Raw genomic sequence first — 25,290 nt, 5'->3', positions numbered from 1 at the left:
TTGGTTTTTTTAATAGTATCCTGTAGATTCCCAACAATATTTTTTAGATTTCTAATTTCCTCTTCTTTTCTTTGGTTTGACTGTATGTTTTCCTGTGCTCTATCTTCTAAGTCCGATATTCTCTCTTCTGCTTCACCCATTCTGTTTTTAAGGCTTTCTAATGTGTTTGTCATTTGATCTATTGAGCTCTTCATTTCATTTTGATTTCTCTTCACTATCACACTTTCCTGTTCTACTAGTTTCTGAGTTTCATTTTGACTCTTCCTTAAAATTTCATTTTCACGAGAGAGATTTTCTATCTTGTCCATTAAGGATTTCTGTAGTTCAAGGATTTGCTTTTGAAAACTTCTAAATGTTCTTATCATAAATTTTTTGAAATCCGTATCTTGCATTTCTTCTATCTCATCATCTTCATACTCTTGGCTTGGGGTGTTTTGTTTATTTGGAGGCATCATAGTGTCATCGTTGATCTTGTTCCCTCGATTTCTGTGTTTGTTACTCGGCATAGTTAATTCTTCTTGTGTCACTGTGAGTTTTTTTTTTTATTTTTTTATTTTTATTTTTTTTATACTGTGTCTGTGTTAAGTGGACTGCCTGCTGTTGGAGGAGCCTTGGAGGCTTGAGATGGGTGCAGCCTGAGAGCTCTGCCTGGTTCTTCCTGGTTAAGGGTGTGCAAAGGTGACACCCTCAGGTTATGCGTGGTAAATCTCTCTCTTTTTATTTATTTATGTATTTTATTTATTCAGGGGGTAAGTAACACCGCACGGCACGGCTGTGCAGAATTGATGGTATTTCGCTTTCAGTCTTTGGCTTCTACCCGCAGAGTCCCAGAGTCCCTTTAGTCTCCTCTGGACTCCCACTGGGTTGCCTAGGCTACTGAATTGTAGTGACTCAGTTCCTTAGCTCTCCCCCATTGATATGTAAATCCAGAGAGGGGGCCTGCTCTTTGTCTCTTGGGAATTCTTCAAGCCTTGCAGCCTTGCAACCTTTGCAAGGTTAGGGGGAAGAGAAACCCCGAAGCTTTTTTTTCCTTCTTTCCGGTAGTGAGTTTGCTGCACTTTCCGGCCCCCCTCTAGATTCTGACCCCCGTTTCCCCACCAATGTCTCGGGTTATTGAGCTCACCTCCCCTTCCAGCGCCGATGTGTGGACTCAGAGCCCTGAGCGTCCCAAGTCTCCCCGCTGTTGTCTGTGTGGCATGCACTCCCCTTCGAGCACTGGCGTGCAGACCCTGGGGCTTCCGCGGCTGGGTCCCGCAGCTTGGCTTCCGCGCGGTGGGCGACCTTGTTCTCCCAGTAGGTCCTCCGATTCACGGCCACTGGATCCAGAAGAGTTTCCCCTGCAGTATTTTCCTGGTTCTTTTTTCTGCGGCTACCGTAACTCCCCTTTTATTAAACTAAATTTTCCCAGACTATCGGTGCGTGCCCTCACTATTCCGCCATCTTCCCCTTTTTGTTTATTTTCGAGCAACAGGAGGCATGATTCTTGGCCATACCATTGTTGACCCCGTTTCCATGTGGTCTCCGTTCATGGCTGTGCCTGTCTTAGGTTGTCCGCCAGGGGATCTTACCCGTCATTGACTAACCAGCACTCAAAACGGGAGACCATAGGAGTGCTTGCTCAGATGGGGGTAGGAATGAGGAACAATGGTAACCGCATGCAGGCTGTGGGCCATTTGAGTGGCTGACCAGAGCTAGTGGGGGTATAAAACAGTAACAAATATGGCTATGGGCAGTTCCTCAGGGTAGGATGATAGGGCAGTAGCTTGACAATTGGTAGCAGGTGCATCCACTAACAAGGTGGACTCTGTCTTGTTCAGCTAGTTCTGGTTGACTATCAGTTGCAGGCTTGATGTTTCTGGCTGGTACCCAAATGGGCTATCCCACATTCTCTGGATAGACACAAGCATATCCTTGGCCCTTGGTCAGCAAAAGCCTTTCTATGGGTGTTGGAATCCAGGGCCTGAATTCCACATCTGCTGCTACATTTAGGGCAAACATGCAGGTGGGATGGGGTCTAGCAGCTGCTCTGAGAGCCTGGGGTACCTGGGAACTGCCACAAACATGGGGACCCTCACTGGGTGCAGATGGGATGACCTCACATGGGTTATTGCCTCAAGGTCGTCTAAGTTCATCCCATGGGTATCTGGGGGGTGTCTAACTAGGCATTGCTGCGTTGTCTGCTGACACGTCATTTTCACTGTCAGAGCGCTCTCTCCCTAAGTCATCAACTGATGTCTGTGAGACAGGGACCTGCAGTGACAGGCTCTCATCACTCACAGATTCATTATGTTTGGTCATCTGTGTGGGTTTCTGAGAGGGGGTATCTTTCCCATGTTTGAGTGCTTAAGAGCAGAACGGCACGCCAACTCTAGCCAAAGGAAAGACACGCACAGCACTGCTGCCATAACAAAACAAATTCCTAGCACCTCAGTGGTTGATGGCATTATGCAGGGGTTCCCTACGTTAGACAGACAGACAGTGGTGTATCAGGTCGTACGTTTGTCCTGTGCTTAGTGGGAGACTTCCTTGATTCGTTAGGTCAAGGCCATATGCTCACACGGTGTCTCCGGAGCGTCAACTCTCTCAAGGGAGGGTAGATGACTTGGTTCCAAATTCTGGGATGATCAGTCCCTTATGTGAATTCACCAGGTGAACTGAAAGTAAGAGGAGCTGAGAAGCGGCGTACACTTCTGGGAGATGTGTGCTTAACCTGGGATCACTTAGACCGAGAACAAGGACAAGGAAAGGGGCGTAGGAGGGGGTTTTGTGCTCACCCTCACAGAACCGAACAGCACACAAAACACCGAGGGGCCTACTTGCCAAAATCAAGGGAGGACCTCACCGAGTCCGACACACTGTCTCTCTCTCAGTCACATTGGTGCCAGATGTTGCTGTGGATTCATTCTGAGAGGAGGAGCGTGGTGGGGGCAAGAGGCACGGAGTCACCACACAGATCCCAGGAGTTGGGTGAAAGTGGGTGAGAGGCGAGCAGCCTGCAGACTTGTCTATTTCAGTTGGTACAACAGCTTATATAGTCGAAGCAGCCAATCCAGTCAAGGGGCGGTTTATGCCCTGACCAATCACAGCCTGTTGCCAGGCAGGCTCCATTGCCAGGTGGTTTCCCAGGGAGTTTCTGAAGCAATTCCTGAGTAACTGATGCTTTCTTGCCAGCAGCCATCTTGGCATGGCCTTCTCATTATACCACACGATCCCTTAAGGGTGCAGGGGCCCCGACATGTGGTGCCAGTGCCCCCCGAGCCATGAGGGTGCCAGCATCCCCAGCCCCATGAGTGTGCCTGAACTACCAACCCCATGAGGGTGGCTGCTGCCCCTGACCCTGTGAGGATGGCTGCCACCTGACCTGGTCAGGGTGGCTGTGGCCACCGACCCTGTGATGGTGCCCATGCCCCCTGACCTGTGAGGGTGCCTCTGTCCCCCGACCCATGAGGTTGCCAGTGCCCGCCAACCCCTGTGGTGCCAATGTCCTCCATCCCCCATGAGGATTTCTGAGCCCACCCAATGGGGAGAGGTTGTCTACATGCCCCCCCACACAGTGGCAGTCACAGCTACCCCCAGCCCTCCCCCACCCCAACCACAGCCCACAGTTGGGCCTTCCTCAGTCTTCCTGGGCAGACAGAACTCCAGGAGGCTCCCGAGCTGTCTTTCAGAATCCCTCTCAGTGCCCCCTGAGGAGAGTCAGCCAAGGTAGGCACCTGCCACTCTACCTGCCTCAGGACCGCATCTGCCCCACTGCACCAGCCCCACACTGGGGGGCGCCCCTGTGACCTCAGGGCCAGGCCCCTCCCTCTCCCTGCAGCTCCAGACTCCCTCTTTCCTGTTTCTGTCCTTGGGCCAGCTGGCTCTCTCCTCTCCCTTCCCAGGCAGCCTCGGGACTCAGTGTTGCTGCCCAGGGCCTCCGTGGCTGAGCCTGGGGGTTCTCGGGACAGGATCCACACCACTGGCAGAGAGGCCAGGGAGCTTGTGGTTGATGGTGTAGGGGCTGGGAACTTGGGGGGTGTTGTTGTGGAACAGCCAGAGGTCTTTGAACTTCCTCCTGGGCGTGCCACACCTGCCCCAATCTGAGTTGTGCTGCTGGGGGCAGGGGGCAGGGAGTACTAAGCCCCCCAGCCTGGGAGCCCCAGCACAGGCCAGGGTGAAAGGCTGGGGGTCACCTCGTCCCTTGGGTGTGCAGTTGAGAGTGGCCGGGGGTGAAGCCTTCGGTTGCTTGATGACCTCAAAGCCTGAGAATCCTCTGCACCCATCAGCCCAGGTGAGGCGGGGACACACAGCCTCCTGCCTCCCATCTGGGCATTGTCACACCTGCTACTGGCTGAAGGCAGGGTCCTCAGCCCCAGATGAAGCCCCGTAGCCAGGGCAGGTCAGCTACTCTGAGTTCCGCCTGGCCGGGCCGCAGAGTTGGCCTAGGGCCCCACCTACCACTCTTTGCTGGCCTCTGACTCTCCCTCTTCTGCTTTTCCCCAGCAGGGAGGGCCCAAACTCGCCTCCACGACCTGCAGCCCCCAGACCAGCCGAGGCTCCCTCTTAGATTTATGAGTCTGTGGCCCCCTGCCCGCCCTGCCTCCTCAGGGTCCCCTCAGAGGACTCCTGGGGTTTTTGAGTACCCGAGGGGCCTCCAGCACCCCCTCCAGCCATCTGTTTTAGCTGCACGCTCCTGGTTCAAGCAGGGTTCTTCCTCCTGTCTTTCTCCATCAGGCCTGCTGGCTGCCACGTGAGCCTCCCAGGCTAGTGCTGGCCCTGGCCAGTGGGTCCAAAGGCAGGGCCATCAGTGAGGAGGGAAGCCCGAGAGGGCCAGGCAGTGTCAGGACTGTGGCACTGCTGCCTGGGAGGTGAGTGAGAGGTGGCATGAGTGGCAGGGGAGGCCCTCTCCAGCCTCGACTCCCCGGAAATTCTGGTCATCTACTCCAGCTCCTCCTCCCATCTTTCTTCCCCTTCCTGTCCATGGCCTTTTCCAGAAAGCTCACCCACATGCCCACCTGCTGCTGCTTCCCACCTCCGCCCTGCCCACCAGTGCCATGGCCTGGCTGCTCTTGCCTTACCACCTGTCTCCCTCCTCTCTCTCTACTGTTCTCTCTGCTTTCTCTCCCACTGCCAGCCGATTGGGTCAGGCAAGGCCGTCCCATCCTGAGAGCCCCAGGCCCCCCTTTGACATCTAACCAGATCCTTTCTCTTCCTCGGAGACCTCCCTTTGCCAGTCTGTCCAGAGAGCTGTTCTGTGACTTGACAGTGGTCCCTCAGCCCCTAAGCCTCCCCCTCATCTGTGACTTTCTGTTGTCTGGTGAGCTCACACCTCCAGGCATGACCTTGGTGAAAATTTGTGCCCCTCTGCGGTCCTACTCCTGCCCTGTTCTATAAATATAAATACTCATAAATACACACACACACACACACACACACACACGTGGCAGTGCCCCTGGAGTTGCAGTGTAAGGAGACCAGCCTGGAAGAGGCCTCTTCACCCCACTGAACGCTCAGCACAGCACAGAGGCTGCCCACTGCTGGCAGGCCCTGCTGCCCTGTGCAGTGCCCACCCGCAGCAAAGAAAACCCTGGGCCCTGTGACAAAGCTGCTACACATGGGCCAAGCAGTATGGCTCTATCTCTTTATTTCAAGATAATAACAGGAGCCACATCACCATGGTGCCACAACCCTATCTCCGCCTCTTTCCTGGGCCATAGACTGTCAATAAATAAGTTTCCCAGCCCCAAATAATTATTATGACCTCCTCCTCATTTGCGAGCTCCAGCCTCAGCTATGATACAGGGGAGGCCCTACCCCCAGCATATACAAAATATACACAAGTACAATATGTACGTGGGGGTGGGGGTGGGGAGGCCCACTGGAGGCAGCCTCTTCCCCTCATCAGGCCTAGAGTTAGCCCCAACTGTCCTAGGGCCTGACAGAATGCTGCCTACTGCCCTGCCCCAAAGTGCCTCCAAAGAAAAGGGAGTCCCCTGAATGCCTGCCTAGCCTGCCTCGGCCCTGCCTGGCTGGTGTGCCTCTCTTAGTAAGGGGACAGGCGCCCCTGCATCGCCTGCTCCAGCCTACCCTTTGAGGGCTGTTGACCGTGCCTCCCAGCTGGCCTGCCTGGGGGCACAGGCACGGAGTAAAGAGCTGGACCACGCCTGGCCTACCATGAGCGCCACCTGTGGTAAGCACCCGGCCTCCCATTAGCCTCAGCTTGCCCAGGCCACCCTGCAATTTGGGACCAGGAGCCCAGAGAGGACCCTCATCCTATTGTGCCCTCCTCGCCCATATACCCTTACCCATGATGCCCTGGCCCAGAAGTGACCCTTACCCATGATGCCCCTGGCCTGGAAGTGACCCTTGCCCATGATGATGCCCCTGCCCCGGAAGTGACCCCTGCCCAGCGATGCCCTTGCCTGGGTGCCCCCGCCCAGCAATGACCCTCAATCAGATGCCCTCCTCGCCTGATGCCCTCATGTCCATGCCTGCTGATGCCCCCATGTGATGTTCCTGGCCAGATTATGCCGGCCAGGCTGACACTTAGCCCCAAGAGGGGCGATGAAAACTGCCTGGCTGACTTGCCCAAGTGGTTGAGCATCCCCTGTTCTTGGCTGTTCTGGGGGCCACACAAATGCTGCCTGTGTTGGTCATGGCCTCTAAAGATGGAGCTGGAAATGAGGGGGCCCCAGGAGCCCCCGGGGTCCTCCAGAGAGGCAGCCTAAAGAGGCCTTTCTCTCCCCATCAGGGGTTCTGGCTAAGGAGGGAAGGGAACTGGGAAGGAACGGCAGGGGATAGGGTGGCTAGCAGGGGTGGAGTGGCAAGGATGGGGTTGGGGCTCTCCGGGCTGACGGCATCTGGTGTTTAGACGATAATTTCGTCATGCTCGTCAGCCTGGTAGAAGAAGGGGATGCAGTGGTTGGTGCCCAAGCCTGGGCGCTCCCAGGGGTTCTGCATCTCCTGTGGCTGCTTCCTGAGCTGCTGCACAATAGGGTTCTGCTTGTGCAGCGCCTTCTTCTCAGAGTGCAGCTGTTTGTAGGCGGCAACGTGCTGCTGCAGGTGGAACAGGCACTGGTCGCGCTGTTGGTGCAGACCCTGAGCCTTCTGGCTCTTCAGCTCCATCTGCGGAAGACCAAGGCGGGTGGGGGGAGCATGAGGGCAGGTGGTGGCTTGCTAACTGATTCCACTGGTTGCAGGGGAGTGGCGCAGAGCCCTGCGTCTCCTGCACCCAGCCTCACACCTCATCCCCTTCTTTCCCATCACTTTAATTTGAGGCCACACACGAGAGGGAAGGCATCATCTTTAGGGGAACACTTGTGCCTAATACTTTACATGCACAATCTCAGCTCATCCTCAACACCTGTGTAAGGAAAAAATGCTAAGTTCCTTTGTCAGGAATCTGAGGCTTAGCAAAGGGTAGCTAAGGTGGGTGAAACGCCTCTCGTGGGACAATGATGTCCAGGCCTGGGAGGATCCCGGGGCTACCAGCCCTAAGAGAGGCAGGACAGTCGATATGGAGGTCACCTGTCACTCCAGACTGGAGCGGCCTCCCTCCTGGGCCTAGCACTGCCCTCCCCAGAGACTTGTCCCCATGGCCCAGTCCTTCACAGTCAGGCTGAGCATTACCGTTTCCTTCAGCTCCCCCAGCTTCTCCTGCAGCTGGCCGAGTTCCCTGGCCAGCTCGTTCTTGATGTGCTGCTCTGCCTGCAGCGAGAGGGTGAGCCGCATGTTGTCATTGCTCTGCACAGAGAGAAGCAATCCGTTGCCACCCAAAGCGGCTGCATCCGGATCCCAGCACCAGGTGTCCGCCTCCCATAGTGCCTGGAGGGCTGGAAGCTCAGCCCCTCTCCTCCGACAGACATTTGAGCAGGGTCCTGGCTCACAGGGCACCTGCCTAGGTCATCACCGTCCCCTTTGGTGGGGGGGGAGTGAAGGCCCAGAGGGAAGTGTTTTGTGCCAGAGGCCTTGCCCAGGGAGGCCGAACGCACCAGTCTCACGAAGCCATCCTGCAGCTCAGCCAGCTGCTCCTTGAGCTCCCAGTTCTGCAGGAGCACGCGGCTGATAGTCACGCGGTCGCTCTGCTTGCGCTCCTCGGCCTGGCTGCCCCACAGCTCCACCTCCCGCTCCAGCTGCAGCAGCCGCTGTTCCTGCTGCTGGTTCAGGCGACTCAGGCCTGCGTTGTCCTGCACCTGGGCCTGCAGCTGTCCCGCCAGGCTCTCCAGCTCCTTCTGCAGCTGCTCAGCCTGCGCCTGCAGCTGCTGTTCTGCCTCCGACGGCCCCATGGGGGAAGCTGGGGACTCTGGGGTGGGAGGCTCAGCTGAGAAAGGAAGCAGCCATCAGGGGCCCTGGCCTCTGGGTTTTCAAAAAGCTCCTGTCTTGGTCCTTAGCTCCTCAGGCCAACTTCTTGCCCCCACCCCGGTGCTGGCTTTTTGGCTAACAACTTTCCATATTCAGATGGTCATTACCCTTCCAAGCCAGGACACAGAGTGCTTGACCGTGCATGGTGGACAGTGGGTACACCACCCCTATTTACAGATGAGGTCACCTATGCTCAAAGAGATAACAAGACTTGCCATCCACCGGCACAGACCTGCTTCCCTCTGCCACAACACCCCTCGCCGGGGCACCTGACACCCATCCGGCTCCCAGGCCACCTCTGCCCCTGCTTACCCATCTGGCTCTTGAGCTCGACCACGGTGGTCTCCAGCTCCTGCTTCTCCTCCCTCAGCGTGCAGAGCTGCCCAGAGCACAGGGAAAAGAGCCATGAGCAGGGGCCACTGCCTCCCTCTGCACCGACGCTGCCCCCAAAACCCAAACACGCAGCCACCTCTGGCTGCAGGCCTCAGCAGGTGCACTTGCTGTACTGTGCAACTTAGGAAGCAGCAGGGGACGGCCTCCTGGGATCCCGACACCCACACAGGAGGTCTGGATTGAGTTTCAATCTCCTGGCTTCAGCCCTGGCTGTTGAAGGCATTTGGAAAATGAACTAGTGGATGGAAGATCTCCCTCCATCTCTGTCTGCCTGCCTCTGCCTTTCCAACGGAAACCGAGATGCTTAAATACACATTTTTGAAAAGCTGTATCACTGAGATTCTGATTGTGTAGGTCCAGGCAGGGACTCTCTCTGCAGAATTCTAGCAATTTCTGGAGGATTCTAGGGCAGGACCAGAATAAGGATTCAGAATTTCCATCTCTTGGCTGGGGGCCTCCCTGACAGTCCCTGGGGATGGTGGCCCCCGCGGGCTAGGGCTGGGGCTCCGTGGGCTGCAGCCTCTTACTTGTTGCAGCAGCAGCTCAGACATTTCCAGCTTCTTCTGCAGCTCCTCCGTGCCCAGCTGCAGGGTCTTCTTTTCGGTCATGAGGACTCGAAGCCTCTCTTGGAGCTCAGAGTTCTGCTGCTTCAGGTCCTCATTGTTTTTGCTGTAGTGAGAGGAATGAGCAAACAGAGTGGACCACTTTGGTGACCAACCCACCTTTTGCTGCACCTGCCAAGAACCTTGGTGTTGGAGGGGTCCCCAACAATCAGGTCACTCCCGTGGCAGGCCAGAGAGAGGACCTGAGCTGCCTGAGGCCATCGCATGAGCTGGTGGCACAGCTGGGACCAGAGCTTGGCTCTGCACACGTCCCAGCCTGTACAGCCACTTCCTCCTCATGCTCCCCGGCACCCCTCCCCTCGTCACCTGTACTAAGGTCCCCCAAACTCCTCCCGCCACCTTCCCCTTCTTACTTGTTCTTGTATAACAGCAGTTTCAGAGCATCTCGCTCTTTGGTCAACTCCTTGGTGTGCTGCAAACACAGAAAAGCTACGTCAGATCTCAGGGACCCTGGAGGGGGAGGGGGTGGGGTGCAGACACAGCAGCCGTGCCATGAGCAGACACAGAAATCACATTACTTTTTCCGCTTGCTCCATAGTTTCTTGGTTCTGTTGTTTCTGTGGGGAGAGTCAAAGAAGGGAAGGTGACTAAGGATGTCCCCTCTACTCCACTCCCAGAGCAAGAGGGGGTGGGCAGGGGGCCAGGGCGGGATGGGCATGTTCTCAGACCCTATGGGCACAGGACCTGTCCCGAGGCTCCCAAGGAAAGAGCATGTGGGTCTTTGCTGGTTTTTGCTCACAGCTGTGGAACCGCGTCTGAATCGGGATTCTTCTTAGGGGACAGTAAGGTGAGCCTCCAGAAACGGAATGTGAGAAAAGACGGGCCTTCCACTAGGTTTGGATTTACAGGGGTGTGCGCATCGTTCGACGGCTCAGCACATGTTACATAGGGGTTGGGGCTGCTCTTAACAGCGGGGATACAGGAATGAAAAGCACAGGTAAGATCCCTTCTCGCCCTAAGGTTGACGTCCCAGGGAGCCTGGAAATCTTGGATTCTTAGAGCTAAAAGAGACCTTTGACAACTGCCATTTCAACCTCCTTGGGAAACTCAAGCCCAGGGTGGAGAGGCGCTTGTCCAAACTCAAAGCTCAAGTCAGGGCCTGAGTCAGGGCAGGGACATGAGGCTCGTGGCCAGCGCTGAACGAGAGGCCACAATCCCAGGGCCAGTGTGGCCAGGGTGCAAGCAGGGGTGTCTGGAGAAGAGAGGAGGCGGAGAGGGCAGTGACAGGACGAGAGCCATGCTGCATGCTCCATGCTCTGGGGTCCCTCCAGCTGAGACCTGGCCCACCCAGCACCCCACTCTCCCTCGGCACCAGGGGGCCCCCAGCCCCTTTCTTCAGAGCCCATGGGGAAGCGGAAGCCCAGGGTGGGCAGCATGGAATCAGGGGACCCCACTGGGCTCTTACCAATTCCTCTATGGTGTTACTGAGCTGTTTGTTTGTTAGATAGCTGGAGTCCAGGGCTACTGCCAGCTCTTGGTACCGGCTCTGAGGCGCATGCAGAGAGGAGGAGTTGCAGGAGGGTTGGGGGAGAGGTAGAGAGAGCAGTCATTAGGGCTGGTGGGGGGGCATGGGCTATCTCAGCTGGCAGTGGGGCACTCAGCCCCCGCTGTGGGAGAAGGGGGGGGCTGGCCCTGCAGAGCCACTCACCTCCAGATCCTTCATGTAGGAAGATGTGAGGCCCTCTCCACCGATGTAGGACGTTGACTAGAACAGACAAGAGCTCCCATGGAGACGCTACGTCCTCTACCGCCAAGTCCCTACCCTTGGACTACTTCTCTACCCCACCTCCACCTGGCAACTCCTCTGCCCAGCTTGGCCTCTTCCTCTCATCACCCTCTATGCCTACCCTCAGACTACCTCTCCACCCCACCTCCACCTGGCAACTCCTCTGCCCAGCTTGGCCTCTTCCTCTCATCACCTTCTATGCCTACCCTCAGACTACCTCCCCCCCCACACCTGGCAACTCCTCTGCCCAGCTGGGCCTCTTCCTCTCATCACCCTCTATGCCAGCTTCTCCTGGGTCTCATCACCATCCCCCTCCCTTCCCTAGTGATGCTCTCCCTATGCTTCCTGCGCTGAGATACATTGTCACCGTTCTCATGGCCATGTCCTTCATCTGTATGGCTTCCAAGAAGAAGCCATCACCCAGCCTGCCCAACACGGCCCAGCAGGTCAGTCTATTCCAGGATCTCCCCATCTCTCAGGAATCCCAGCCTCCATTTCTGTCCTTTCCTCTCTCTCCTCCCTTCCTGAGTCCCAGTGTCTGGGGTACCTCGGAGACAAGACCATTGAGCTGCTGAGCAGGTTGACGCAGGCTCTCCGTGGAGGACAATGTCCTAGGGACAGACACACAGAGGTTAGGGGTGCAGGGGCTTGATGCAAAAGAGGTCCTTGGGCCGTGGCCTGCCCTCACTCCCATGGCTTAGGGACTGCTGCCCGCACAGGAAGACACTCACTTGGTCTCATCTATGAGGACAGGGCCATAGTCAGCATCATGGATCTGAGGGAGAAGAAAGAAACAGTGATCACCTGATTTCCAGTAAGAACCACCCAGGGGTGGCAGGGGCCCAGCTCCTTCCAGCAACCTGCCACTGCCACAAGCTCAAGAGAAAGCCCCGCCTTGGCCTCCCCCACCCCAGTGCCGGGAAGGGTGCCTGGCATTGGGAACCAAGCTGCGGGAAGAAAGGAGAAGAGAAGGCACAGCAGGCGCAGTCCTCTGGGAAGGGAGATGGTGCAAGCATACGGGGGTAGCAGGCACAAGGACAGAGGCACAAACCTGAGTTGGTGCCATGCTAGTTAGACTAGCGCCAGGGGACGCTACACCTCCAGGTAACACGGTGGCATCAGCAGAGGGTGGTGCAGGAGCAGCGCGGTCTTTGGGCGCCTGTCAGGGAACAGAGCAGGGGGTTAGGGGGCCATGCAGGAGAGGAGGTGCCTCGCTGCCATGGACACAAGGGCGCAGGGCAGGTAGGAAGATGTTGTAGCAGTCAGAGTGACAGTCACACATGCTGGGAACCACAGGGGTTGTGGGAATGGCTTGCCCAGGCTTGGGGACACGTGGCATCTTTTCAGGTGGCCAAAGCTCAAAGGAAGGGGGGGCTACGACCTCCATGGACACGAGGCCCTGGTTCTCCCTGGACCTCTGCAAGGGCTCTGACCTCCGGCAGCCACAGCAGGCAGAAGGAACGGGCACCAACATCAGGGAACACGGCAGTGTTCTTCTAGAAAGCCAGTCTCTGCCGCACAGTGACCCTAACTCTAGGCCCCTGCTGGGCCGAGGCTGCTGGTGGTGACGGGGCTCCCTCCAGGTAGCTCTCTGCCGCTGCCCTCTCCTGCTCTCCGCCCTTTCTCCCTGCCCTCCTCTCTGCCTCAACCATCAGCTGCATTTCTCTGATTCAGGCCTTTCCAAGGAGAAATGTTGCCCAAGAAGCCCCTCCCTGCTTTCTGGAGATAAAATCAACCACAGCCGCCTCATGGGCATACCTCTCAGCCCAATCCCGCAGCTCCAGAAACACCTACTCTACCAAAAGAAGCCAGGAAATCACAGGTAAGACATCTGCTCTTTGACTTGGCACATGGAGGTCATGGCGCCTCATTGCCAGAAAAACTACTAGGGAACAATGTGGGGATCTAGCACTTGGAGCCATGGAGAAGCCTCTCCTCCTTCTCCCGCAGCGGGACCCCCTCCCTCGGCCAGCCCCATCCAGCTTCTTCCCAGGCTCAGGCCTAACTCTCGGTCCAAGCATCTGGCTCTAGAGACCACCTCATGTCAGCAGGCCAGATGGCCTCACACAGCCAAGATGGCTGAACAAGTGACAGTAGCCAGAGGAGCTGAGTGGAGGCAGGCAGTTGCTGGCTGCTCTCTGGACCCTTCAGCCCTGGCCTCTGAAAACCCCAATCGGCTGCCTCCTTAGAGTCCAGGCTGCAAAGCCTACAGATGAGGATGAGGCGTGCTGAGTCTGCAGTTTTACCGTGACCATGGCCTGGAACCCACCGCCCACAGCGATTGTTGTCCTCAGAACCCACTGTTGCCTTGACAACGTCTGTGACTGCATCTATCAGGTAAGAGCAGCGGGCCAGGCATGAGACTTTAGAGAGGCTGCACTCCCAGCCATGGACCCAGGTCCCTCTTAGCATCTTAGTTCCCACTGAGCTCTATTTTAGACACAGAAACAACAGGGGAGTGAGGAGAGCACTTCTCTGAGCAGTTTCCTTGACTTGTTAGGTTTATTTTATTTATTGGAAAGGCAGAGTGACAGAGAGAAAGGGAACTCAGAGAGAATCTTCCATCCACTGGTTCACTCCTCAAACGGGCACCATGGGCCAGACTGGGCCAGGCCAAGCCAAAGCCCAAGAGTCAGAAACACCAATCAGATCTCCCACATGGGTGCAGGGGCCCAAGCACTTGGGCTACCTTGTGCTGATTTCTCAGGCACATTAGCGGGGAAGTGGATCAGAAATGGAGCAGCTGGGACTCAAGCACTCATATGGATGCCAGTATCATAGGAAGTAGCTCAACCCACTGTGCCACAACACCAGCTCCTCTGAGCAATTTTAAATATAGGTACCGTGGCCAGTGCTGTAGTTTAGCAGGTAAAGCCACCGCCTGCAGTGCCAGCATCCCATATGGGCACCAGTTCAAGTCTCGGCTGCTCCTCTTCTGATCCAGCTCTCTGCTATAGACTGTGAAGGGAGCAGATGGCGGCCCAGGTCCTTGGGCCCCTGAACCCATGTGGGAGACCTGGATGAAGCTCCAGGCTCCTGGCTTCCGATCAGCCTAGCTCCGGCCGGCGCAGCCCTTTGGAGAGTGGACAGCAGATGGAACACTTCTCTCTCTCTCTCTCTCTCTCTCTCTCTCTCTCTCTCTCTCTCCTCTGTAACTCTGCTTTTCAAATACATAAATAAGTAAATAAAAATTGAATCTATGTATCGTGATTATTTTGTGAACAACCAATTCACAATTCTAAGTCTTAAGGTGGGAGCTTAGCCTAGGTGTCGGGATACCAGATGAGAAGGCTACACCTCACTTCAGAGTGCCCGAGCCTGATGCCTAGCTCCAGCTCTAACTCCAGCTTCCTGCTCATGCCAACCTAGGGAGACACGGTGATGGCTCAAGTACACTGAGCTCCTAGAAGTCATATACACAGCTGTCAGGACTTCTCCGTGCCTGGGCCCTGCCCAGACTATGCCACTTGGTGTCTCCTCTGAGGCCATAGAGTGAGTCACGGCCCCTGGCCAGACCTAACTGGGTGGGAGCAGCCATGATGGTTGACCAGCCACCTGTCCCTTTCCCCAGGCCCATCTCTGGATCAGCCCTGCTACACTGGCTTGGCTGAAGGCCCTGGGGCAGTTAGACAGGAAGTGCCAACATCATCTGCAGGTTATGGCCTACCTAGCCCCATGTGCCTGTGCCCTGCCCCTCCCCCAACCCAGGCTCCCTGCAGCCCTGAAAGGTGTTCTATGACCTCACAATGCTGCCTATGACCTCTTTGCTCCCTCTGCCTCCCCCACTCACCACGTGGATGAATATTACCCACTTTTAATCTTCACACTGGCCTCAAATGCCACCTCCTCAAGCTGCAAGTCCATTCGGAACCCACCTCCCTCACCTAGCCACGCAGCTGGCCTATTGCCGCCTTTCCCCTGCCCCTCTCAGAGGACTCTGTCACCCCCACGGTGTCTCCTGTCTTGTTCTTCTACTTCCACCACTGTGCAGCCAATGCCTTTGCCGTCCACGGGCCCAGTGAATACGGTTGAGCGTCCCATCTGATTTGTCAAAGAGATGAGGGGCAGGCAGAGTGTCCTAGCACTGGTCTGTCTGGGTAGCCTCACATCCTTGCTGGTTAGTTCCTCTGAAAAGCTGACCTCCATCCTTGCGATTATAAAGCCAATTCATTTTCTCTTAATTCTACCTTCTCACTCTCAAACCAAAATGGAATTCATCAAGTTGAAAAATCACTCACTTCCATCTGGTCTACTTGCCCAGAGGGCAAAATGTAACAGAGTTTGTATTTTTTCAAATATCTCCTGGTCTGACCGCACCGGGCATTCAAAGCCCAAAACCCCACAGACCTGCTCTGAAAGTTATTCCCAAATTACCGAATCTTTGAGGTGTGCCTTACCCTCTCCAAGATGATAAAAGACACGAGGGAAGGGAAAAAATGCAATTAACCAAGCAGGGGAGGAAGCAGACATAAGCAGGCCGAGGGTTAATGGCAGCAACATAAAACAAGCCAGGGGCAGAGGCTCCCCCAAACGAGACAAGCCTCAGGGACATGCACACCTGCGAGGCAGCAAGCCAGAGAGGGGGTCTCGGCACTGCCTCCCCTTCCACTTGTCCTATGGGGCAGCGCTACCCCATCGGAACGGTTAAGGTCAGACACCAGCACCTTCAGTATGGCCTGCATCTAGAGGCGGTGAAAAGGGGAAAACAAGGGCAGGGGAAGACACAGAGACGTGGCTTAGAGAGAGGCGAGGATGTCGGGGAAGGAAGAGGTGGAGTCAGGAAACGGAGGCTGAGGAAGAGCAGAGATCCACACCGTGGCCCCCCAGGCCATCCTCTCAGACTGGCCATTGCTGCCTCACCAGACAGAGGGAAAAGTCCCCAGGCCCCAGAGTCACATGAAGCGCAGTCACTGACCAGCACGGCTCTCAGACCCTCCCCCAGACACGACCCCCACTCTCCATGTTAAAACCAGACTTCTGCAGAAGGGTTCTCTTGAACAAGGGAGGCTACAGCTCAACAATTAGAAGACACTGTTCCAATCCAATAATATCTGACAGCCTGAAACTGAAGCTCAGGGGAGGCTGTGACTTTTCTGAGGTCACCCAGAGCCAAGGCCGAATCCCAGTGCCTGGGGCTTCCTAAGGGGACAGCCTGATGGCCAGGCTGCTCTCGCTGACCTGGCTTTTCCTGAGGCCAGGGATGAGGAAGTCGCAAATACCAGCGACTATGAATGTTACAAGACCCTGTATTCTGGATTAATATGAGAACAGCAAAAACTCTCAAACTTTGTGAGTAAAACATCAGCCCTATCTGTTTCACAGATGTGGAGAGAGAGGCCCAGAAAGCTTGAACAGTTTGCCTTACATCATATCCCTAGCAGAGGGAAAGGGAGCATTCAAACCCAGAATCCTTGACCAGTAGCTAACACTCCCTTCCACCATCTTCCACTGTCCTCTGGATCCCCAACCCCCCACCCCCCATTGCCCCTTAGCCCCCGAGCCCCCAGCAGCCTGTCCAGCCAAGACTCACATCCTCAGTTGAGTGACAACCCCGAGAAGTGGTTGTCTCAGGGCTACTGCCGTTTTTAAGGTTTTTCTTCTTTTTTCCTCCTGCAGGACCACCAGGCCTGTTCTTCCGCTGATACTCTCTTAACTGTGGAAAGGAAAAGCAGTTGATTCTCTGGAATGCCCTAAGCCCCTGCGGTCACATCCTACTTCACAGTGTTCACAAGAGCTCTCATGTCCACCACTGACTTCATGCCACTGACAACCCTTCAAGGGGCTGGAATGATCAGTTAACGTCTGAAGAACTGACAACATGGCTTCAATAAAAGGGAATGATGGAATTTAAAATCAGCTTCCAACTCTCACTTCTGGGGTTCTGCCAAGAATCAGCAGCTGCTGGGAGCAAAACCAGAGGTAGAGGTAGAAGGTTAAACATTATGGGGTCAGGAATTGTACTTTGTGTGGTTTGGAAACAAGACATTGGGTCCTTTCTTCCATATCAGAACCTCACAGAACTTCGAGGGGCACCCCGAGGAACCCTGGACACCGAGGAGAAAGAGTAGAACCCAGGCATTATTCCAGCCAAGGGCCCATTATGATGTCTTGACAGGTTCCGTCCCAAGCCACAGGATGGCCTCACCAAGCTGCTCCCTCGCTCCTCTGTGGCAGTGCCCTCACCCAGCTTCAAAAACTCCCCTGGGGAGGGTTCAGGCTATAAAGTTTAGTCTCCCAAGGTCTGTTTCACAGACGGTCACACAGCTGTCACTCCAGAGAGCCTGAGTGTGGGGCACTCTGCTCCCAGGGTCAGGGAAATTGAATGGGAGCCTGAGAACTCGCACACCCCCCAAAGTCTCTGGAGAGTAGAAACCTGGGGGAAAACCAAACCAGTTTTCCCGCGGTCACCCAGAAACACTGCCCACACTTCCAGCTCCCCGGGAACGGGACACATCTCACTGTCAGTGTCCGAGCTGAGGAAGGGGGTCCCCAAGTCCCCAGTCCCCTTGCAGGCGGAAGCCGAAAGGGGGTGAGGACTTAGGGGACTGGGGCGGGAGATCAAAGCCCGAGCTGGAGGTAATGCCAGTCCCCAGGGGGATTTGACCTCACTACATCCCACTCTGCCCTACCCACGCTCTGCGCAGGGGGAGGTGGGGCACAGGGTAGGGACCCGAGTCCTTGGAGACTGAGCCCACAGACCCCAAGGAGGTCCGGCTTCGGGAGGCCAGAGGTGAGGTCTGAGGCTGGGCCGAGGAGCCCCAGGAGCCAATGGCCCAAAGTCACCCAGGGGCGACAAGCCAGGGCGGGGGCTGGGTGCTGAGGGGGTGGTGCTGGCTGAGAGGACTTGGGTGGGGGAAGCCAAGGGGCGCTCGGGCTCGACCCGAGTGTCTGAGGAGCCGCACAGACCCCGCCACGGACCGACAATCAGACGGGCAGTGGGCTGGGCCGGGGGGCGCGACCCGATGTTTTACCTTTTTCTTGGCCGCAGCCAGTTTGCTCTGTCGAGTTTCCTCCGACACCGCGGGGCGGGGAGGGGTCGGGGGGAGGGGGGGCCACATCACCACGATCCCGGCAACCAATGCGAATTGCTCCCAGCAGCTACCGCGCAGATGTGTGACTGAGCCAGGAGACGCCCGTTCAGGGCAGAACTAGGCGGGGCTGGGTGGGCGTGGTCGCCACACTTCAAGCCCATTGGTCAGTGAGAAAGATGAAACAAAGAAGGGCGTGGTCCGAGGCGTCAAAATGGGAGCTGCGCGTGCAGCTGTCACCGCCCACTCTGGGGGCGGGGCGATTTCCCTTGGGTGCGCGCGCAGCTTTCTCTAGTTAGTCTGCGGACCCCAGAGGCCGCTCTCCGGCCCGCGCCCTGGACCCCCTTTCTCCACAGGCGCCCCCGAACCGGGGCCTTCGGAACCCAGGGCTCAGGAGGTGGGCGGAGCGCAGAGCAGGGGACACTGCATCAGTTCACGAGCCCTTTCTGACTCCTCCCAGATGTGCCCCAGACGTTCTCGTTTCAGAAATCCCCTCGGGGGTCCCTTTCACGTCCTCCATACACTGCCCCTCTCACACCCAGCCCTTCCTCGAGGGGCCCCACACTGATCCCGAAAGCGCGTCTGTCCCCGCCCAGCTGGATCCAGTCGGGCGCGCCCAGTTCCCGGCGGCTCCTCCTCCCGCGCCCCCACGGGCTCCCTTTCCCCTCAGAGCAGCTCCGGGGCCTCAGCCTCTCCCACGCTTCCCTCCAGGGCTGAGCAGACCCGGCCGCAGCTGCCGCGGGGCCTTCCGGTCACGGTGAGTAGCCCGCGCCCCCCCGACCCTGTGCGTGTGCCTGCGCCCCCCGACCCGTGAGGAAGTCTGTGCCCCCGACCCATCCGTGTGCCTGCGCCCCCCGACCCGTGTGGATGGTTGCAGACCCCATCCCGTGAGGTTGTCTGTGCCCCCCGACCCGTGTGTGTGCCTGCACCGCCCAACCCCATGAGTGTGCCTGCGCCCCCCTATCCGTGAGGATGTTTGCGCTCCCGAACCGTGAGCATGGCTACGGACCCAGACCCCGTGAGGATGCCAGCACCTCCCGACCCCGTCATGGTGGCTGCACCCCCCCGATCCGTGAGGAAGTCTGTGCCCCCAGGTCTCTTGCGTGTGCCTGCGTTCCCAGATCCGCGCGGATGTCTGCGCCCCCAACCAGTGAGGGTGCCTGCGCCCCCTGACTCCGTGCATGTGCCGGAGCCCCCAGACCCTGTGAGGATTTCTGTGCCTCCCGGACCGTGAGGGGGCCTGCGCCCCCCGACCTGTGAGGAAGTCTGCGCCCCCCAACCCCATGAGTGTGCCTGAGCCCCCCGACCAGTGAGGATGTCCAGGCCACCGAGCCGTGAGCATGGTTGCGGACCCCGACCCCGTGCGGGGGGCTGCAGTAGACATCAACCCGTGAGGGTGCCAGCGCCTCCCAACCCCGTGAGGGTGCCAGCGCCTCCCAACCCCATGAGGGTGGCTGCACCCCCGACCTCTTGAGGTTGCCTGGGCCCCTCGACCCGTGAGAGTGCCAGCGCCCACCGACCAGAGAAGATGCCAGCACCCCGACCCTGTGAGTGTGCCTGGGCCCCCAACACTGTGAGAATGTCCGTGCCCCCCGACCTGTGAGGGTGCCCGTGCCCCCTGACCCGTGAAGTTGCCAGCGGCCTCCAATCCGTGAGTGTGCCAGCACCCCCGATTCTGTGTGGGTGCCAACGCCCTCCATCCCGTGAGGATTTCTGAGCCCACCCAATGTGGGGAGGATGTCTATGTGCCCCCCCACACAGTGGCAGTCACAGCTACCCCCAGCCCTCCCCCACTCCAACCACAGCCCACAGGTGGGCCTTCCTCAGTCTTCCTGGGCAGACAAAACTCCGGGAGGCTCCCGAGCTGTCTTTCAGAATCCCTCTCAGTGGTCCCTGAGGAGCGTCAGCCAAGGTAGGTACCTGCCACTCTGCCTGCCTCAGGACCACATCTGCCCCACTGCACCAGACCCACACTGGAGGGCACCCCTGGGATCTCAGGGCCAGGCCCCTCCCTCTCCCTACTGCAGCTCCAGATTCCCTCTTTCCTGTTTCTGTCCTTGGGCCAGCTGGCTCTCTCCTCTCCCTTCCCAGGCAGCCTCGGGACTCAGTGCAGCTGCCCAGGGCCTCCGTGGCTGAGCCTGGGGGTTCTCTGGACAGGATCCGAACCACTGGCAGATGTGGGTGCCTGTTGCTGTTGATTTCTCAACAATGTTGCAGTGGATTCATTTCTGAGAGGAACAGCGTGGTGGGGGCAAGAGGCGCGGAGTCACTACACAGACCCCGGGAGTCCAGTGAAAGCAGGCTTGAGGTGAGCAGCCGGCAGACTTGTTTATTTCAGTTGAAACTACCTCTTATATAGCCAAGACAAGCCAATATGGTCAAGGGGCAGTCTATGCCCCATCCAATCACAGCCTGCCAGGCAGTTTCCAAAGCCATCCAATCACAGCCTGCCAGCAGCTTCCAAAGCCATCCAGTCACAGCCTGTTGCCAGGCAGTTTCCAAAGCCATTCAATCACAGCCTGTTGCCAGGTGGGTTTCAAAGCCATTCCTGAGTAACTGATGCTCCCTTGCCAGTGGCCACCTTGGCATGGCCCTCTCATTCCACCACACCAAGCCATAACAAAGAGCTGGATCAAAAGTGGAGCAGCTGGGACTCAAACCGGTGCCCATATGGAATGCTGGCACTGCAGACAGTGGCTTTACCTGCTACACTACTGTGCCAGCCCCAGAACAAGCATGTATAACACAGCAAGTTAGAATATTGGATTTTGAATATGAATTCACATTAGGATATGCTTTATATTGTAGGAGTTTATGGATAGAGGTTATGGGCAAACACAAGACTTGTGTAGGTAAGTTTTACATAGATACTTAGGCATGAAGATAAATTTTTCATTACCTACACAATCATATTATTGAAAAATAAAAATAGAGATAAAGGATGGAAAAAGAAAGCAGAGGAGTCATATGTGATTTTTTTTCAGGGCCCATATAAATAGTGACACTTTGGCAAGGGATTTTTCATGAGATTGTTTTAAGGAAGAAATTTTTCTGAAAAGGAAACTCAAATGTAGCACACACTTATTTTCTATGATATTTCTGCTTAAGCAAAGTGCTTATGCATGTATTACTTTCTTGTAAATTCAAAATTACCGGACAGTTCATCGGGAAAAACAACAGGAGAAAGTCAAAAAATTGATTTAGAGTTCACTTTTCTTTTACAATGTAGACTGACAAAATATTTTTAAAATAAATGTAACCCTTGATATTGTAGAAATATTGCCATATTGCAAATGTGTGAAATATGGGAAATACTTATAAATAGTAAAAACACAAAAAGACACACACACACACATAAACTGTACACATACTAGGGTCTATTCTTATCTTTAGGGGGAAAGGACTCAAAGATAAATGTCTCCCCAGTTTTTTAACTCAGAACTACTCTCAGTGGTTCACACATTTTACTGATGAGTAAACTTGCTTCAAGTTTTCCATGAATAGAAATTGAGAAATTTGTCAATTGTACTCTATGGAGCATGTAAGTGACCATACCATAAACTCTCAAATGCAATGGTGTGTTGGAGTTCTTTCCTGGATATTGTTCCTGACCTTGTGGGCAGTGAGAGCCACAGGAGAGTCAAAGGTACTTCAACTGACAGATCTGTTACTTGGAGGCTCCACAAGGAATCAATGACATCTTTGTGCAACTTGAGGGCTTGGCTGCTCCTCTTCTGATTCAGCTCTCTGCTATGGCCTGGGATAGCAGTAGAAGATGGCCCAAGTCCTTGGGCCCCTGCACCATGTGGGAGACCTGGAAGAAGCTCCTGGCTCCTGGCTTCGGATTGGTACAGCTCCAGCTGTTGTGGCCAATTGGGGAGTGAACCATCAGATGGAAGATCTGTCTCTTTCTCTCTCTCTCTCTCTCTCTCTCTCTCTCTCTCTCTCTGCCTCTCCTCTCTCTGTAATTGAGACTTTCAAATAAATAAATAAATCTTTTTAAAAAACTGTCAAATAACCCAGCTTACAGGTCTTAAGAGTACCTGAAGATGTAGAAAGAGAGAATGGAATAGAAGGCCTATTTTTGTGAAATAATCACAGAAAACTCCCCCAATTTGGAGAAAGAAAAGGATGCCAAGTACAGGAAGCACATAGAACACATAAGAAACATGACCTGAAAGGATCTTCACCATGACACATTGTAGTCAAACTTTCCACAGTAAGGCATAAAGAAACATGTTCGTATGTGTTTTCTGCTGTAATCAATTTCTAAAGTGTATACACTGACAAGAAGAACTACACAGAGTACGGTCATCGAACAAGGTATATCTCCTGAGAGGGGCTCCAGGCGGCTCAGCCAGTGCTACTGTTTGTGTTTCCCACACCGCAGGAGCCCTCAGGAGGATGCTAGGACTCCGGTATGCAGTGGGCTGGCCGTCAGGACCACGGGGTGGTGTGCAGTCCCCGCCTGCAGCTTCTTTGAACCCTGGGGCATCAGCTTTCCAATCTCTGTGTGGTGAGGAAGAACTTGAACTTACTGTATGACCCGATTTCCTTGAGTGAGGCAGCAGATCTCAAGCAGGCCTCTCGGCGTAGGGGTCTGGGTCAGTTTTCTTGTTGCTAATCGTGCAGCAGCACAGGCTCGGTGTGTGAGAAGGAAGCAGTATTATTGACCTCATGGTTTTGGTGCAGGGTCTAGGGGCAGCATCCGGTGATGATCTTCTTGCTGGTAGAGTCCTGGGGTGGCACAGAGACCAGCGGACAGACAGAAGGGGTGCAGAGGGGGCCAATCCAAAGTGGTCTATGTTGCGGTCCCCTAGGGATAAGGCGTTAATCCATGAACACATGAATGGATTTATCCTGATCACTTCCTGCAGGGCCTCACCTGTTCTCACTGCTGAATTTCTCATCACTGGATTAACTGCGCCCATGAGTTTCAGAGGGGATAAACCATGTTTAATAGAGAGCATGCAGGCTTGCAGGAGGTCCCTAAATTTCCAGGTCTCCTCCCACCACCTAGTTTTGAGATTTAGTGCTTCTGCCCCTCATGTGGAAGAAGGCACCCTTTCTTAGGGCTTTCAAGGAAAGAAGGAAAGGACTTCAAGCTTTTCTTCCTACTAGGATCACCTATTATTTTCATTGCTTGCAACCTCATCTGATTTTCTGAATCACGAACATGATTATTGCCTGAGTATTACCAAGAAAATCTTACAAGTTGTCATGTGACATGCTAGAAAGGACCCGTGTGTGTTGAATGTCCTTATGTACTTCTGTTGCCATGTCAGGGATTTTGTGCCTCAAAAAATGTTCCCAAGGTCGTATGTTTATATTTGTTTTTGACAGGCAGAGTTAGACCTCGAGAGACAGAGAGAAAGGTCTTCCATCCATTGGTTCACCCCCCAAATGGCTGCTATGGCTGGCATGCTGCGCTGATCCAAAGCCAGGAGCCAGGTGCTTCCTCCTGGTCTCCCATGCGGGTGCAGGGCCCAAGCACTTGGGCCATCCTCCTGCCTTCCTGGGCAGCAGCAGAGAGCTGGACTGGAAGAGGAGCAACTGGGAATAGAACTTGGGGCCCCAACCGGGACTAGAACCCAGGGTACTGGCACTGCAGGCAGAGGATCAGCCAAGTAAGTCATGGCGCCAGCCTATGTACTTTTTTTAAGCAGTTCATAGTGAACAACATTTTCATTATTTTCAGTTCAGGAGAGCCAAAGTGTTATCTTGTAGTTTTTTTTTTTTTTTTTTAAGAATAAGCTAAGAAAAATCCTGTAGTACTTATAATATACAAATGAACTATACTATTAGATATAAATTAAATGTTATATTTTTATGAAGATAAATGCCTAGTAATAAAAGCAAATTTTAAGTTTATTGATTTATAGAATTTCTCTTTTGGAAGGGAACCTTCAATATCAGCCATTTTCATTCAAATTATAATATTTTTTCACTTTTAAGCAATCTCTGGTGTTATTAAGATTTCTTCACTAAACTTACACATTAATAGAATTATCTTAAAATACATTATTAATTACTTAAATACATTAATATAACACATCGGAAAACAAGTCTTACTACCTGCTATTGATTATAGTTATCAGAAGTATTAAGATGTTGTCACAAATTTGAAACAAATAATTGTTTTTTCTCTGAAGTGATTTTTCAGGAATAATGAATAATGGAAATCTATAAGAGATGTTTGGATAACATCTGCCTCATGGACAATTCATAGAAATATAGTTATTTATCTCTAGTTGTAGGCTTAATTTTGAAGTTATCATTTTTATGGCAATTGTGATAATACAAATGACCACAAACCAAATAATAAAATAATTGAAATTCCTATACTTTGAGAAAATGGATAGCTTCTGTTAATGTACCAAACATAATTTTTCTATACTAATTTATTAGAAACATTTCAAAAATATTTCTTTCAATTTGGGGAGAGGTAAAATAATGAAAAAAATCAAAATTTCTGAAAATTAAAGTATTTGCATTTAATTTGTTCATTTTCTGCCTCATCACCAATGTAGTTCTTTAATTGGATAGAAAAAAAGTAGATTCAGAATCTACATTTGTTGACCACTAATAACAGAGTAGGGCAGTGAAGCATCATTAGCCCAATGAAACTTACAGGATTTCAGTGGTGGGGAAATCAGGACTCTTTCTGAATTTTGTTAGGGAAATGTGTTCTCATTTTATGTGGAGCTGTCTACTTTTGGTATTTTTATTTTAATATATATTTTAAAGTTTCAGCAGAACTCAGCACTAGGAGTGTCTACCTTATTTTTTGGGGAAAAATCTGACTAATTTTTAAGAATGGGGCATCAATATTGTTTCATTTTCTCAGTTTTGAATATAGTGTGTCATTCTGTGAAAACCACCTTGCCAGTGTGCTTTTTGTTTAGTTTGCTTTTTAAGTGCAAACTTGAAAGTTTTACTTATAAAAAGTGACCTTTATGTTTTTCCATATGATTGACAGAGCTTTTACCCAGTTATCTTCATTGTATGACAATAAATCTATTCAATAAAGATTAACAAATGCATTAAAAGTGCAAATAATCACTATGGTATGCTTGCTGGTTTTATTTATGATGATGTATTGATCATCTCTGTCAGGTACTGTGATAGATATGTCTATTGGAAAATATAATTTCATTTCCCAAAAAGGCAAGCAAGTTAA

At 53.8% G+C, this 25,290-nt stretch overlaps 1 protein-coding gene and 1 long non-coding RNA gene across 2 annotated transcripts; one reads left to right on the top strand and one right to left on the bottom strand.

Moving 5' to 3' along the window:
* Positions 1-5,616: 5,616 nt before the first annotated feature.
* LOC127489700 (golgin subfamily A member 2-like) lies at positions 5,617-18,201 on the bottom strand. Its single transcript, XM_089311039.1, has 14 exons — positions 18,054-18,201; positions 16,613-16,735; positions 12,134-12,241; positions 11,814-11,857; positions 11,630-11,693; positions 11,005-11,061; positions 10,762-10,842; positions 9,875-9,913; positions 9,710-9,768; positions 9,144-9,402; positions 8,653-8,719; positions 7,971-8,299; positions 7,609-7,722; positions 5,617-7,104 (listed from the first exon to the last, which is right to left on the bottom strand). The coding sequence occupies exons 1-14, from the start codon at positions 18,138-18,140 to the stop codon at positions 6,847-6,849; spliced, it is 1,689 nt and encodes a 562-aa protein (XP_089167165.1). The 5' UTR covers positions 18,141-18,201; the 3' UTR covers positions 5,617-6,846.
* A 153-nt stretch (positions 18,202-18,354) lies between these two features.
* LOC149123263 (uncharacterized) lies at positions 18,355-21,004 on the top strand. Its single transcript, XR_016218605.1, has 3 exons — positions 18,355-18,507; positions 18,822-18,867; positions 20,202-21,004. It is a non-coding gene; the product is annotated as an uncharacterized LOC149123263 (long non-coding RNA).
* The last annotated feature ends 4,286 nt before the right edge of the window (positions 21,005-25,290 follow it).

The sequence above is a fragment of the Oryctolagus cuniculus genome, chromosome 12 (genome assembly GCF_051225735.1).
Source record: "Oryctolagus cuniculus isolate XC-2025 breed Fujian yellow rabbit chromosome 12, ASM5122573v1, whole genome shotgun sequence".
NCBI classification, from domain to species: Eukaryota; Metazoa; Chordata; class Mammalia; order Lagomorpha; family Leporidae; genus Oryctolagus; species Oryctolagus cuniculus.
This window is presented reverse-complemented; position numbering and strand designations above follow the sequence as displayed.